We start from the raw sequence: 14,759 nt of genomic DNA, 5'->3' as shown, positions 1-14,759 counted from the left end.
TCATTAAGACAGGGTCCAGCCCAGTTGCCTACAATTGTACAGCACCAAGATTTGCTTTTACATTTTTTAAACCCAACAAAACTTTATTTACAACTGCACAACTGTAAAACTAAAGGACCAACTCCTTTATCTCAGAGTTTTCTTTCTTTCTTTCTTTCTTTCTTTTTTTTTTTTTTTTGGTGTAGCAATTGGGGTTAAGCCCAGGGTCACACAGCTAGTAAGTGTCAAATGTCTGAGGCTGGATTTGAACTCATGTCCTCTTGACTCCAGGGCCTGTGCTCTATCCAGTGCGCCACCTAGCTGCCCCTCAGAGTTTTCTAATAGAAACTTCCTGCCAAGATGAGTGCTGGAATGGAGGTAGTCTGCTCAGCCACATAGCTGCTCCAACAAAATCCAAAAATTCATACTATACTGAAAAATAATCAAGGAATCCATGAAAAACTATGATAAGTAACTTATTCTGCCTCATAACTGTATAAAAAGCTAGAAGCCTAAGGGCTCTAGGAAAGGGAGCCCACAAGTAGAGCCAGCAAGGGGAGCAGAGAGCCAGAAACACCAATATCCCAAAAGGCTCTGGCAGTCAAAGTGGGAAAAAGTCCAGGGTGGAGACCTTGGGAATACAGGAAAACAGTGGCAGCTAACTAAGACAGCTCAGGTCCAAGGGCTCTGAGGTCCCTAACACACTGTCCTGAGGTTCCACAGAGGACCCTGAAGATCCCACAACTCTGAACCTCAAAGGGCCCAACTCTGCGATGTGGCATCTAAATTTAAGAACCCAAGGAAACCAGGGCAAGATCAAGCATGGCCAACTCTTCCATCCAAAAGCTCAGAAGGTATTGAAGCCTGGCCCTGGCACAAAGCCCTGATTTAAGAACTAAAGCTGGAGAGATGAGTAAATCTAAGAATATACCAACTAGTATCAAAAATTGCTGCAAATATATAGATTCCCAAAAAAGAAATAGTAACTCCATAAAAACTTTAAACATAGACTCAAAGGAAAAAGTGGATTTTTCACAGGGACTACATAAATACACAGGAGAAATGAAGAGGTGAAAAATAAAAACTCTGGAAGAAAGAATTAGGAAATAAATAGCTTACTCAAGAAAGTGGTGAACTTTACCCAAGAAATGGAATCACTATTGAAACATCAAGATATATTGGAACAAAATCAAAAGATTGGAAAAATTTAAGAAGTATATGATTTAGATATAAAGGGTCATATAAACAAATTAAGGGAGCATGGAAGAAATTACTTGCCAGATCTGTGGATAGGGGAAGAGTTCATGACCAAACAAGAGATAGATTCACAGGAGGTAAAACAGATAATTTTGATTACATAGAATTGAAAAGGTTTTGCACAAACAAAACCAGTGTAGCCAAAATGAGAAGAAAAGCAGGGTGGGGCAGCTAGGTGGCGCAGTGGCTAGAGCACTGGCCCTGGAGTCAGGAGTACCTGAGTTCAAATCCGGCCTCAGACACTTAATACTTACTAGCTGTGTGACCTTGGGCAAGTCACTTAACCCCAATTGCCTCACTAAAAAAGAAGAAGAAGAAGAAGAAAGGGGGGGGGGGATTTTTGTGGCAAGTTTCTTTGATAAAGGTCTCATTTCTCAAGTGTGTAGAAAACTGAGCCAAATTTATAAAAACAGCCATTCCCCAACTGATGGTCAAAACATGAACAAACAGTTTTTAGAGGTAGAAATCAAAGCTCTCAATAGTCATATGAAAGAAATGTTCCAAATCACTAATAATTAGAGAAATGCAGATTAAAACAGTTCTGAGGTGTGACCTCATACCCATCAGACTGGCTTAGATGACAGATAAAGAAAATGATAAATGCTAGAGGGGAAATAGGTCCACTAATACACTATTGGAGTTGTGAAATAGTTGAACTATTTTAGAGAACAATTTGGAGCTATGCCCTAAACCTCTGCATACCCTTTGACTCTGTAATACTTCTAGTAGGTTTTTACTCGAAAGAGATCAAAGGAAAAGGAAGAGGACCCATATGTACAAAAAAATACAGTAGTGTTTGAGGTACTTTTTTGTGGTGGCAAAGAGTTAGAAACTGAGGAATTACCCATCAATTGGGGAGTGGCAGAACAAGTTATATATGAATATGGAGTACTTTTGTGCTATAAGAAATAATAAAGGGGATAGTTTCAGAAAAACTTGGGAAGACTCACATGAACTGATGAAAAGTGAAGTGAGCAGAAACAGGAGAACAGCAATTTTGTAAAGATATTTAACTGTGAAAGACTTGGTAACTGATCAATACAGTGATCCACCATAACTCCAAAGGACTCAAGATGTAAAAAGCTCTCCCACTCCAGATAGAGAACTGATGGTCTCAAAGTACAGATTAAAGCATATTTCGCCCCCTTTTTGTTATTTTCCTTGCTTTTTTCTTTAAGGGGAGGGGAGAACATGGCTAACACAAAAATATGTTTTGCATGATTTTATATGTATAATGGGTATTGTATTTCTTGCCTTCTCAGTGGGTGGGGGAAGGGATGGAGGGAGGAAGAGAATTTGGAAATGAAAATAAAAATTTAAAAATATCTAAGAAAAATGTAAGATTTTTAAAAATTGGCTTGGAAAATAAGTCAAGGATTTAAGTGGTTTCAAAATCAGACTCCCTGAAAACCATGATTTTTTTTTTTAAGCTTGGACACTTTATTTCATTAAGTCGTAAATAAAAACTACTTAGATCTTTTAGAAACAATGAACAATGTAAATATACAAAGAGGCCACTGACCATTGCCTTGAAAAGAATCCCAAAAAGAAAAGTTGCAGCCAAAACCCAAAGTTTTGATATCAGAGAAAAAATATACTGCAAATGTGTATTAAGAAACACTTCAAGTACCAAGAAACCATATTTGAGATCTCGTACAACCTGTACCTTCTATTGTAAATAACGGAATATCTTGAAATATGATATTCCAAAAAAGCAAAAGAGATAAGCTTACAACCAAAAATAATTTACCTTGCAAAATCTATAGGAGAAAAATATGCCTTTATTGGAATAGAGGACTTTCAGACATTTCTGATGAATAAAAACCAAAGCTGAATAGGAATTTTGAAATATAAGCATAAGAAACCAGAAAACCTAGAAAGGTAAATTTATCTGAAAAATTGGAGGGAGTTGTATAATCATGTCGTGCTAACATTTTTCTTTATTTTCCTTTTTTTTTTTTCTTTTTTTTTCCGGGGAGTGGGTGGGTGGGCAGGGCAATGAGGGTTAAGTGACTTGCCCAGGGTCATACAGCTAGTAAGTTTCAAGTGTCTGAGGCCAGATTTGAACTCAGGTCCTCCTGAATCCAGGGCCTGTGCTTTATCCATTGCACCACCTAACTGCCCCATCATGCTAACATTTTAATAAGAACAAGGGTTCTTAGCCTGGCTTTTCTGAACTTTTTTTTAATTGATTTTTTTAAAAATTGATAACTGCATTTCAATATAGTTGGTTTCCTTTTTAATCTCAAGCTTTATTTTTGCATTTAAAGACATTATTCTGAGTAGGGGTCCATAGGTTTCACCATACTGTCCAAGAGGTAAATCTAAATAAGTAAAAATACTTAAAAAATAAAGGTCAACAACTCCTATAATAGAGAGAAGAGAAACCAGTGTACCTTCAGGACCTTCCTATTGTCAAAGGGTATTAAGGAAGTTAAAAAAGAAAAACAGAAGTCCTGGAGGTAGGTTGGTTCTGCTCTGAGGTTTTTAATTGGAGAAAAGGGAGGAGAAAGGAGTATAATAGCTTAGAAAAGAGAAAGAGGGCTATTTCTCATTATTGGGATATATGGGAAGAAGAGTATACAAACAAGAAAAGGTAGAGGGGTAAAAATGAAAAAATGAACCTCACTCCTATCTGAAAAAGACAAAAGAAGGTTGAAAATACATTGACATAAACACACATGTAAACAATTTGGTGTAGAATTATACCAACTCAGCAGGGCGAGGATACCAGGAAGGACAATGCCAGGAAGGGAATGGTTGGTTACAAGCAAAACAAACTTTGTGATCCTGAAGGGAGAAACCAAAGCGGGGTGGGGAGGAGAAAAAGAAAAGAAATAGAATTTAAGAAAGTGCTTTTAGATTGCCTCAGGCAACTGAAGAGTGGCTGAACAAATTATGGTATATAGATATAATAGAATATTATGGTGCCCTAAGAAATTGATAGAGATTGGAACTAAATCAAATTTATAAGAATCCAAGTTATTCCCCAATTGAGAAATGGTCAAAGGATATGAATAGGCAGTTTTGTGATGAAGAAATCAAAGCTCTCTATTGACATATGAAAAAATGCTCTAAATCACTATTGATTAAAGAAATACAAATTAAAACAACTCTGAGAGGGGGCAGCTAGATGTTGCAGTGGATAGAGCACCGGCCCTGGAGTCAGGAGTACCTGAGTTCAAATCTGGCCTCAGACACTTAACACTTACTAGCTGTGTGACCCTGGGCAAGTCACTTAACCCCAATTGCCTCACTTAAAAAAAAACACACAACTCTGAGGTACCACCTGACACCTATCAGATTGGCTAACATGACAAAAAAGGAAAATTATAAATGTTGGAGAAGCTATGGAAAAATTGAAACACTAATGCATTGTTGGTGCAGTTATGAACTGATCCAACCATTATGGAGAGCAATTTGGAACTATGCCCAAAGGGCTATAAAGCTGTGCATACCCTTTGAGCCAGCAATACCACTATTAGGTCTTTTTCCCAAAGAAATAATTTTAAAAAAGGGGAAAGGACCCACATGTACAAAAATATTTCTAGCTGCTCTTTTTGTGGTGGCAAGGAATTAGAAATTGAGGGGATGCCCATCAATTGGGGAATGGCTGAACAAGTTGTGGTATATGAATGTAATGGAATACTATTGCGCTGTAAGAAACAATGAGCAGGCAGATTTCAGAGAAACCTGGAAGGATTTAAAATGAACTGATGCTGAGTGAGAGGAGCAGAACCAGGAGAACATCATACACAGTAACAGCAACATTGTGTGTTGATCAACTGTGATAGACTTGATTTTATTCTTCTCAGCAATGCAATGGTCCAAGATAGTTTCAAAGGACTCATGATGGAAAATGCTCTCCAAATCCAGAAAAAAAGAACTATGGAATCTAGATGCAGATTGAACCATACTATTTCTATTTTTTTTGCTTTTCTTTTTTGTGGTTTTTCATTTTTCCTCTGATTCTTCTTTCATAGCATAACTAATGCAGAAATATGTTTAATGTGATTGTACATATGTAATCTATATCAGATTGCTTGCTGTCTTGGGGAGGGGGTAGGGAGGGAGAAAAATTATAAAGAAAATAACATTGAAAGGCTTGAGAATTCTGCAGTGCAATATCTCCGGAAGAGAGGTGATGGATACAAGATGTAAAGACATACATATTTGAGTATGAGCACTATGTGAATTAGTTTTGTTTGACTGCTTGTTTCTAAGAATTTTTTTTGTTTTTTTCCTTTCAGTTTTTAATTGCAAGAGGTATAGTAAGATTTGGTAGTGATAATGGGAAAAAGAAGGCCATTGTAACATTCAAAAATGCACAAAAGAAAATAGGTTCAGAAGGAAGCACAGAGAAGCAGGACAGTTTTGAAAGTAATGTGAAATTTATTATGTAGTATTAAAATTAATATTTGTTATATACTTTGTTTTGGTGGGGCAATGAGGGTTAAGTGACTTGCCCAGGGTCACACAGCTAGTAAATGTCAAGTGTCTGAAGCTGGATTTGAACTCAGGTCTTCCTGAATCCAGGGCTGGTGCTTTATCCACTGCGCCACCTAGCTGCCCCCTCCCCCATATACTTTTTTTTGGTTTGTTTTTTGGTGAGGCAGTTGGGGTTAAGTGACTTGCCCTGGGTCACAGAACTAGTAAGTGTCAAGTGTCTGAAGCTGGATTTGAACTCAGGTGCTCCTGATTCCGGGGCCCGTACTCTATCCACTGCGCCACCTAGCTGCCCCCTTTATATTCTTTTAAAAGCAAGTGGCATGGAGCACCAGCCCTGGATTCAGGAGGACCTGAGTTCAAATCCAGCTCCAGATACTTGACACTTACTAGTTGTGTGACCCTGGGCAAATCACTTAAACCTCATTGCCCCACCAAAAAAACCAAAAAAGCAAGTGGCATGAAATGGAGATTCACAGTTTCATAGAGAATTCTCTGTGGTTTTGGGTGTGTATGGAAATGTTCTTTTTTGGTGCTTAAGTTCAGAATAAGAAAATTTTTTTTTAAATAACATCAATAGAAATTAGGGTTGGTGGTTTGTGGAGTCTTCACTTTCCTAAGTAAAGCTGGTCCCAGTAGGTAATTTGTCTTCACAAAGGAATGTGAATTGAATATTCATTCTTCAGAGAATGTGGTACTAACTAGACTAGATAGAGCCTAGGGAAGAGGTTAGGATGGTTTGGTGTAGTTTGGTAAAAGGTTAGGTGGTTTGGTTGGTTTGGTTTGGTTTGGTTTGGAATGAGCTCTGTGACTTCATCATTGTAAGAAGCTAGGGAGGAACTTCCTCTTCCTGTGGGACACCTTATTGTTTTAAGCGAGCTACCATGGAACAAAACAGCTGTAGTGACTTGCCTCACTAGGATCGCATTACTGGTATGGAAAGGCAGCTTTCTATCCAATATGCTACATTGACTTACTTCCCTGCCCTAATCTCTGATCAGGCAAGTCATTCAAGCAGAATCCCTCTCCTGACATGGGTCAGAGACATGGTTGGATTCTGTGAAGAGTTTAACCACTGCAATGATTTTCCCCCATCTTAAGAGTTGTTGTTTTGCAATTACATGTAAATATAGTTTTCAACATTCATTTTGTAAGATTTGGATTTCTAAATTTTCCTCCCTCTCCCCTCCCTAAGATAGCAGCAATCTGATAAAGGTTATACAGTACAATCATGTTAAACATATTTCCACATTAGCCATGTTGTGAAAGAAGAATCAAGAAAGGGGAAAACCATGAGAAAGAAAAAACAAACAAACAAAAAAGTGAAAATCCTTTGCTTTAATCTGCATTCTGACTTCACAGTTCTTCTTTTCCTGGATATAGAGAACTTTCTCCATCATGAGTTTTTTGGAATTATTTTGGATCATTGCATTTCTGAGAACTAAGTCCTTCATAGATGCTTATCACTGCGATGATTTTACAAAATAAAACAATATTTTCTTTTACTAAAAGTTATTATTTATTTATTTTTGGCATTTTTGCTTTAAAAATTTTGAGTTCCAAATTCTCTCCTTCCCTCCAGTCCCTCCCACACCCATTGAGAAGGTAAGCAATATGAGCAATAAAATATTTTCAAATGACAGGTTAGAAAAACTGTTCAGAAGTTAAGGGCACAAAGAGCCAGAGCTGCTGCTTAAAACAATGTTTTACTCTGCCATTACCAAAAGGACGTATTTAGGTTTGCTTAGCTCACTGATCTGTTAGCTTATATGGCTACTGGTAAAATGTAGGTCCTTATCATGTCTCATGTTGGTTAAGATTTTCATGTTTCACCAAAAATATGTAGGGGGGCCTAGTGGGGAAGAGGGGAGCCCTCAGTGAATGGGTAGAAAGACTTCTTCAAACAATTTCTTCAAAACTAAAATACTCCCTTTCCCATTCTTCTACTCTATTCACTAGACAGCTCGTTCACCCTCTTAAAAAACTAGTCTTCAAAATAGACTTAAAGGTTGTTGATGTTCACAGCTCTCTACTGAGCAGTAGTTTCTGTTTTTATATCATATCAAAATGTGTTTGTTCTTTGTTCTCAGATGCCAGTGGGAGTAGGTGCCATCTGGGGAACACTCAACTTGGGGTCAGCCTGCGGTCTTGGGGAGAAAATCACCTCCAGCTTCTAGAGGGAGCTCATTCTCTACAATCATGTTGGGCGGCCTGCTGCCAGGACCACAACTGTCATGTCTTTTGGTGGTTGGAAAATCTGTGCATGAAGGTGAACTGCAATGATCCCCAACGCTGCCAGATCTCTAGGACAGACACTTCTTACTCCATGTTGGTGTCTTTACGTAAAGTACAAACTGCAGAAGATTTCAATTTCCCACCTGAAGGAGATACCATGCACCTTCTAGGGCTAGGATGGAGCAGGGCACTACAGAGGACCCAGAGATCATCCAATTATGAGCTGCTCTTGGGGAAGTCATCATCTCCTGGTGGTCACAGGAGTTCCAAAAAGAAACCTCAGCAAAGAAACCTTTCCAGTGATTTTGGCCCTGGGCTTCCTACAGAAACAGTAATGGAATTCACTAGTGAGAGGGGGTCAAGTAAAGCCACTGAGAAGGATCAGAAAATTCCAGGAGCCATTGAACCTGGAGGTAATACCCTCCCAAACCAAGAAAACGTCTCCTCGGCCGACTTCAGAAAGTCAAAGCTGCATTCGGAAATGAATAACTCCAGGGATCTAGGCAGTGCAAACACCAGCAACTCTGCAAAGGTGAGCCAGGTATATCCGTGAAATCTGGTCTGATACTTGACATGCATATTGTTGTGTGTGCTTGTAGTAGAGCACTGTATTCTTATGCCAAGGAGTTGCATGGTGTGTACGACTAGACAGTTTTTCCTGACTGTTGCTTCCCAGAAGGGTTATTTAACCTAGGAGAAGTTAACTTTTTATAAAAGAAATTTTGGTTGATTTATTTTTTTTCCTATCTGTATTCCCCACTGTATTCCTCCCCCTTTCCCCTTCCAAGAGATTAATCTCATATTATTTTGACTTCTGAGACCCATTTCTAAGATTTTTAAGAGGAAAGACAGAGTTCATATCATCCCAACCCTATTTTGTGTATGGAAAAGTAAAAAAACAAAACAAAACAAAAAGAATCCTTGCTAATTATTCAGCCTTAGTTGTTTTTTGGCCACAGGTAGGTGCTAGGATGTGGGTGGTAGTCTCCATCTATGCTTCTGCAATGTTTTCTGCCAGATTGAAAACACTTACTGTTGCTACATTCGATTTCTTTCTCTCCCTAAGCAACCCCCTCCTCTCCATCTCTTATGTATTTACATTCCCGATGAGGTAACTTCTATTCCAATCTGAATAAGCCACGCCTGATACTGCAGATTGAGACATGATCTGCAGGGCTGGGGAACAGGATGTGGACCATAGCCAAACAGTCTCTGCCATGAATACCCACTAAGGGCTGTATGCAAAGGAAAATGCTACCAGTGGAGATTAATCTGCTTCTCAATATTTGCTCTTCCCAGTTATATGCTTTAAAAGAGTGACTCATTCCCCTTCGGTTACTTTGTCTTGTTTTTGCTGTGGTTTGTCTTGGTGTATTCCTCTTCTTCCTCTAGTCAGTTTTCATTTTGCATTTTGTAGAGCCTAGGAAAAGAGCAAATCTCTTAGCCCCAGAGCAAATATTAAGAAAATGCTTAGCGCTATTATTGCAAGTTTGCAGATGAAGCATTAGGTTTAATATATCAGGTCACAGGTTGCTCGCAGAATGGTTAACTCTTGAGAATGTCATCTCAAGAAAAATGAATCTTCTTTTGGGAGAGGGTGTTTGAGGTCAAACCCACACTTAATATGAAAAGGAAAGGAAAAGAAATTTATGCAGTGCTAATTAGTGATAGCCACCTATCTGGTGGGGCCAGCTTCTACTGTTCTTTCTGTATCTAGTGCAGAAAAAAGTTAACACAAATCACCATTATTTATCCGTACAGTATCTACCGAATAACAAAGGTGCTACATGGGCAGGATTTGTTTTTCATTCCTTTGGAAATGCACATTATCTCTTTAAAAAATTTTAACTTTTGTTTTAACAAAAGAAAATATAACCCCCAAAATAGTTGATTTTGTTCTCTCTCCTATACCAAAAAACAGATATCGTGGGCATTCTGTAATTCTAGAAGTGGGGAGGAATAGCTATAGATCCATTATATTTCTCTCTTTTCCATTTGCAGAGGGGGAAGCTTTGGCTGTTCTTTTAAAGCCATCTATCCTCCCTAAGCAATGACTCTTCCCTTGCTTCCTCTTCCAGAATTTTGGCAGGTGGACAAGAAAGTAGTACAGATTAGGAATTGGTATCTTGTAGGGTTACAAGTAACTTAGCTCTTGGCAATTGCTACAAAAATAATCAGATGACCTTTTTGCAAGGGGAGGAGGAATTGCTCTCCTTGAGCTCAGGAAATGAAGATCCAAAGCAAAAATCTTCCTCATGTAGAGTTTGGCTTTCAAAAAATCTGGTACTTTTCTCTCATCTACCATGATCATTGCTACCTCTTCAATTTTATAGGCATATCATTTCCATTCTCTATGAAGCCACTGGTTGTTTGTGAGATAAATAAATAAAAAGATAATTGAACTAGGGGAATCAAATGTCTCTCGGCTATCTTTTCTGTTAAAGAATGAATTTTTGGGGGCAGCTAGGTGGCGCAGTGGATAGAGCACCGGCCCTGGAATCAGGAGTACCTGAGTTCAAATCCGGCCTCAGACACTTAACACTTAACACTTACTAGCTGTGTGACCTTGGGCAAGTCACTTAACCCCAGTTGCCTCACTAAAATTAAAAAAAAAAAAGAATGAATTTTCAGCCTCTGACTCCCCACAAAAATTAGGACACGCACGTGCACAGATGCACACACACACAAAATATCTGAGCTTTAACTTGAATTGGGAGCTGAGAAAGTTATAATTTGTATGACCCTCCACCACTCATGTTAATTACCAAGCATAGGCTGTGCTCAGGCACCCAGCCATTAAAAATATTCTATCATTTTATATTTGAAAAGTCTTCCTCTTAATCCTTGAGACTTGTAGCATGTTGAATGGGAAGAATTCCAAGCTCCTGAAGATCTCAGGCAAAAAATAGTTGCCTTGTTCATTTTTTTTCCTACTTCTTTCATATAAACTTTTAATCTTTTTAGGTCAGTTTTGCTCAGTCCTTCATCTGTGCTAGTAGGCTATGGAAGACTCCTTCCCCATACTTATACCTCAGTCATACAGAAGGCTCATTTTATCACCAGAAAACCTTGACAATCCAGCTGTTCTCAGCCCCCCTTTTTTAAAACAAGAAAACTCTACAAAGCAATATTTCTCTTTAAAAAGTATTATCCTTGGGGCAGCTAGGTGGCACAGTGGCCCTGGAGTCAGGAGGACCTGAGTTCAAATTCAGCCTCAGACACTTAACACTTACTAGCTGTGTGACCCTGGGCAAGTCACTTAACCCCAACTGCTTTGCTAAAAAAAAAAAAAAAAGTATTATCCTTTCTGAAACCTAGCACCTCTTCTCTACTTTCCCTACAGCTACTCTCATTCTCTGCTAATCTCCTAAGAAGTTTGTTCTCTAGTCCATTTACCTGGTTGGCATAATTAGTGAAACGAGTCAGAATATTTATCTGTTGGATTCTGTGTAAGATAGGCATTGGAACAGCAGTATGGGCCTATGCTGATTTGTATTAACTTAGACCTCATTAAAACTTCGCATCTTTGGATCTGATGGTAGAGGAAGATGGAATGGGATCTGCAAAAAAGACCTTGACACTGACCACCCATTGATTAATAAGAGCAAACATGAAAGCTATGTTATGACTTGCCTACCCTTCCCTCCAGTACATCTCTCTAGAGAGACATTGAGCAGAGAGGGCACATCATCTACCAACGTTAAGCTGTGCCCTGCTGTGTTTCTCAGTTACTGATTCTCATGGAAAACTGGGTCATCTTGGGTTTTTGTCCAGACCCTGCTGTCTTTGCCCTCGTGTGGGCTCTGTGTCAGTAATATGCCTTAGGCAGGAGGCAGGGTGTGGGAAGACATTGTTGTCTTTTCGACTGTTTTGATTTTGATCAGAAAGTGGTAGGTTTTTGTTTTATTTTGATACAATTGGATCTTAAATCCAAGTGAATTGGATGTCAAATTTTTTCGTGAATCATTTTTAATATAAAACAGATGTTTCCAGAGTAGCATGTGTTTTACCAAGTATGTCCCCCACATGGATAGCATAGATAAAACTAGTTGCAGCATCCTGTGTGTATCCTGCAGGCTCCCACTAGAAATGGTAATAGGTAGTAGTGGAGGAATTTTTGCAATGAAAAGAAGGAAATTATTTTTGTCATCTTGGATTATGGCAGTATATTGCTAGAGCTGGCTTTGCTCTGGGGAGGGGGGAGGGGTATTGAGATTGCAGCCTAAACCCTGACTTTCCCTCAGATTGTTCTGAATAGAATTAATGTCAAGAAGATTTACTTGCTTACCCATGATAACATCTGAACTTTTTGTTCTGTGTTGGTTTGGTTTTATGGATTTTCTCTGTAGTTCCAGGAAAATTCTACTTAAGGAAACACCTTCCCCTCAATTCTCCAGGCCCCACCCTATCCTACCTTATAGTCCTTCCCTCATTAACCCCCCCTCCCCCCAAATAACAAAACAGAAGAGCCTCCTTTTTAGCTTTGAAATTTCTTGGCTTTGAAATTCAAAATATGTGTCCCTAATGTAGAGCATGGTTCTTACAAATGAGCTTTGATAGTACTATGGTAGCAAAATATGAACTGTTGCTTTAAGAATCAAAAACTGCATAGCTTTTACTTATTTATGTGGTAAATCTTTGTGTTTCTCTAGGCCCACAAGGAATTTTCCAAGCTGCTGGAATCTCCTGATCTGGATACCTCTTCCAGTCCCTTAACCCTGGGCCTGACAGCTACAGGGAAAACAGAGAATCTCACTTTGCTGACCATTACATCTGTCCAGCCTGAAATCTCAGAGGAGTTGATTCCTACTCCTAGTTCTTTGTCAGGAAGAAGCTCTGAGACTAATGGCATCACTACCCTTTTGCCTATGATTCTGTCCCATCGTGATAACATCCCTACTCACCAGACCACCCCTACTTCTTTCCCAAGCACTGTGGCATCAACCCCAGGTGAGACAGGCTTCTTTGCCCCCATCCTCAAAGATCGGATGAGAAAGCTGAGAAATCTGAGCATTGTCCCTTTTAGAGGCTTAAAAAGGGGGGAAGAGAATAAGGCTTGATTTCTGCATACTGGAGAAACATCAGCCCTGTCAGCATCTCTCCAGCAAATATAACCTGCTCCTCTTGCTCCTTTTGCTCAGCAAGCTTACAGCACATGGAAATTTATGAGATTCACTCTCTGTGAGCCAGATTCCACTGTGCATATTATCCTGCTTCTTAAGAGCACCAGGTTCTTGTAAAATTCAATAATGTTCAGAGGAACCAAGCAGACGGAGCCTGGTGGGAAGAGAGTGTTGGATACATGCACCCACTTGCCATCTAAAAGGCTGGTAGTAGGTCAGATGTTTGTCTCTATGGCTTTGACAGCATCTTTATTTTTAAAGCAACCGTCAGGGAGAGAGATTTATACATAGATCGTTGCCTTAACAACATTGGGTCTGTTCTGCAGCGATGCTGGTCTTACATGTTAAGAGGAAATGGTTAATAGAGAAAACTGAGCTGATCTTTTCCCTGGATAAGCGTAAAGGGGAGAAGAGCAGAGCCAATGAAATGAAAGAGAGTGTGCATGTCTGTGTGCTTCTTCCTTCTTTCTCCCTCCCCCCTCCTCCCTTACTCCCTCCTCCTCTCTACCCCCCTCCTTCCCTTTCCCTTTCTCTCCTCTCTTCCTCTCTCCTTCCCTTTCCCTCTTCCTCTCTCTCTATTTTCCTCATGCTCTCTTTCCTCTTCCCTCTTCCTCTCTCTTTTTTTCTCCCTTCCCCCCATCTGGTGATGTAACCTGAAGTTGTTGTCAGGGTTTTTCCAGAATCTGTTAGCACTGCAATGATGTTTGTGTTCAGGCAGGATACCTGAAGTTCTTGGTGTAATCATGAGGGACTAAGGTCGCAAGATGCTAATTAAGGTTTTTTTGTCCTGTGAGTGCCAAGTGAAGACAGGTGGGTTCTCTCAGAAACCACTTTGGTGACTTTTTCTTCCCTCTCCTGGGACTCAGGAGACTTAAAACCTCTGGACCACATAGTAGACTCTTGCATTTTCCCCAAAGCACAAAGGTCCAAATAGGAGGTGAGTACAACATGGATGCTTTGTATTGCCATGAAACAAAATGTGATCATTCCTCAGAGTTTGTTTGGTCTCAGCTAAATAAAGAAGTGTTAAGGTGCCCCCATGTGCCCTTGCACTATTTGGGGGACAGATGGGAGGAAGACTTCGAGGTGCTTATGATATTGGGGAGATAAGAAAACTCGAGGAATATAAGGCCATATAGACTTATGGCCTATTCCTGTAGGAGCTCAGAGGAAAGGAAGAAATCATTATAGACTGGAGTAGTGATAAAGGCTTCATTTTTGTAGATGGGCCATGGAGGATAGGTGATGGTTTGATTGGCAGAGAGGAAGAGGAGGGGACATTACAAGTAGATGCGCTTGGCGTATAAAAGGGACACTAGGAAACCGATCTGAATGGAGTAGAAGGTTCTTGTTAAGATAAAGGAAGAGGTTCAGTTGAGAGGGGTCAGGTCATAAAGACCTGAAGAAATGCCAGGATGAAAAGTTTGAACCTGGACTGAGAATTCAGTCAGTAGGAGGCTATAATGCCTGGGCCAGGGGATGATGTCAGTTCTTTAGCAAGGTTAATCTGGCCTTGGTTTTTAGGGTTCATCAGAGCAGAGAAAGGTAAGAAGTCAGGACAACAGTTGGGCTGTTGCAATGATGCACACATGAGGTGGTGGGGTCCTGGAAGAGGGTGAAATTGATAGGAATGGAAAGGAAGTCAGGAGTCACATATCACAAAATAAAAATTGACAAGCTTTGGTGACTGCTTCTTTATTCTTTATATCCAAAGATGAC

The 14,759-nt window shown here is 39.7% G+C and overlaps 1 protein-coding gene across 4 annotated transcripts in view; it reads left to right on the top strand.

Moving 5' to 3' along the window:
• The window catches only part of KIAA0319L (KIAA0319 like), an 87,744-nt gene that overhangs the window by 29,815 nt on the left and 43,170 nt on the right, over positions 1-14,759 (top strand). For 3 of the 4 annotated variants that reach the window (XM_043992565.1, XM_043992564.1, XM_043992563.1), the window contains exons 3-4: positions 7,773-8,449; positions 12,570-12,867. In XM_043992565.1, the coding sequence (XP_043848500.1) occupies positions 7,773-8,449; positions 12,570-12,867 (975 nt within the window). The remainder of the gene's footprint in view (positions 1-7,772; positions 8,450-12,569; positions 12,868-14,759) is intronic. The other variant, XM_043992566.1, reaches the window with a different exon arrangement.

This window comes from Dromiciops gliroides, chromosome 3 (genome assembly GCF_019393635.1).
Source record: "Dromiciops gliroides isolate mDroGli1 chromosome 3, mDroGli1.pri, whole genome shotgun sequence".
Classification (NCBI taxonomy): domain Eukaryota; kingdom Metazoa; phylum Chordata; class Mammalia; order Microbiotheria; family Microbiotheriidae; genus Dromiciops; species Dromiciops gliroides.
This window is presented reverse-complemented; position numbering and strand designations above follow the sequence as displayed.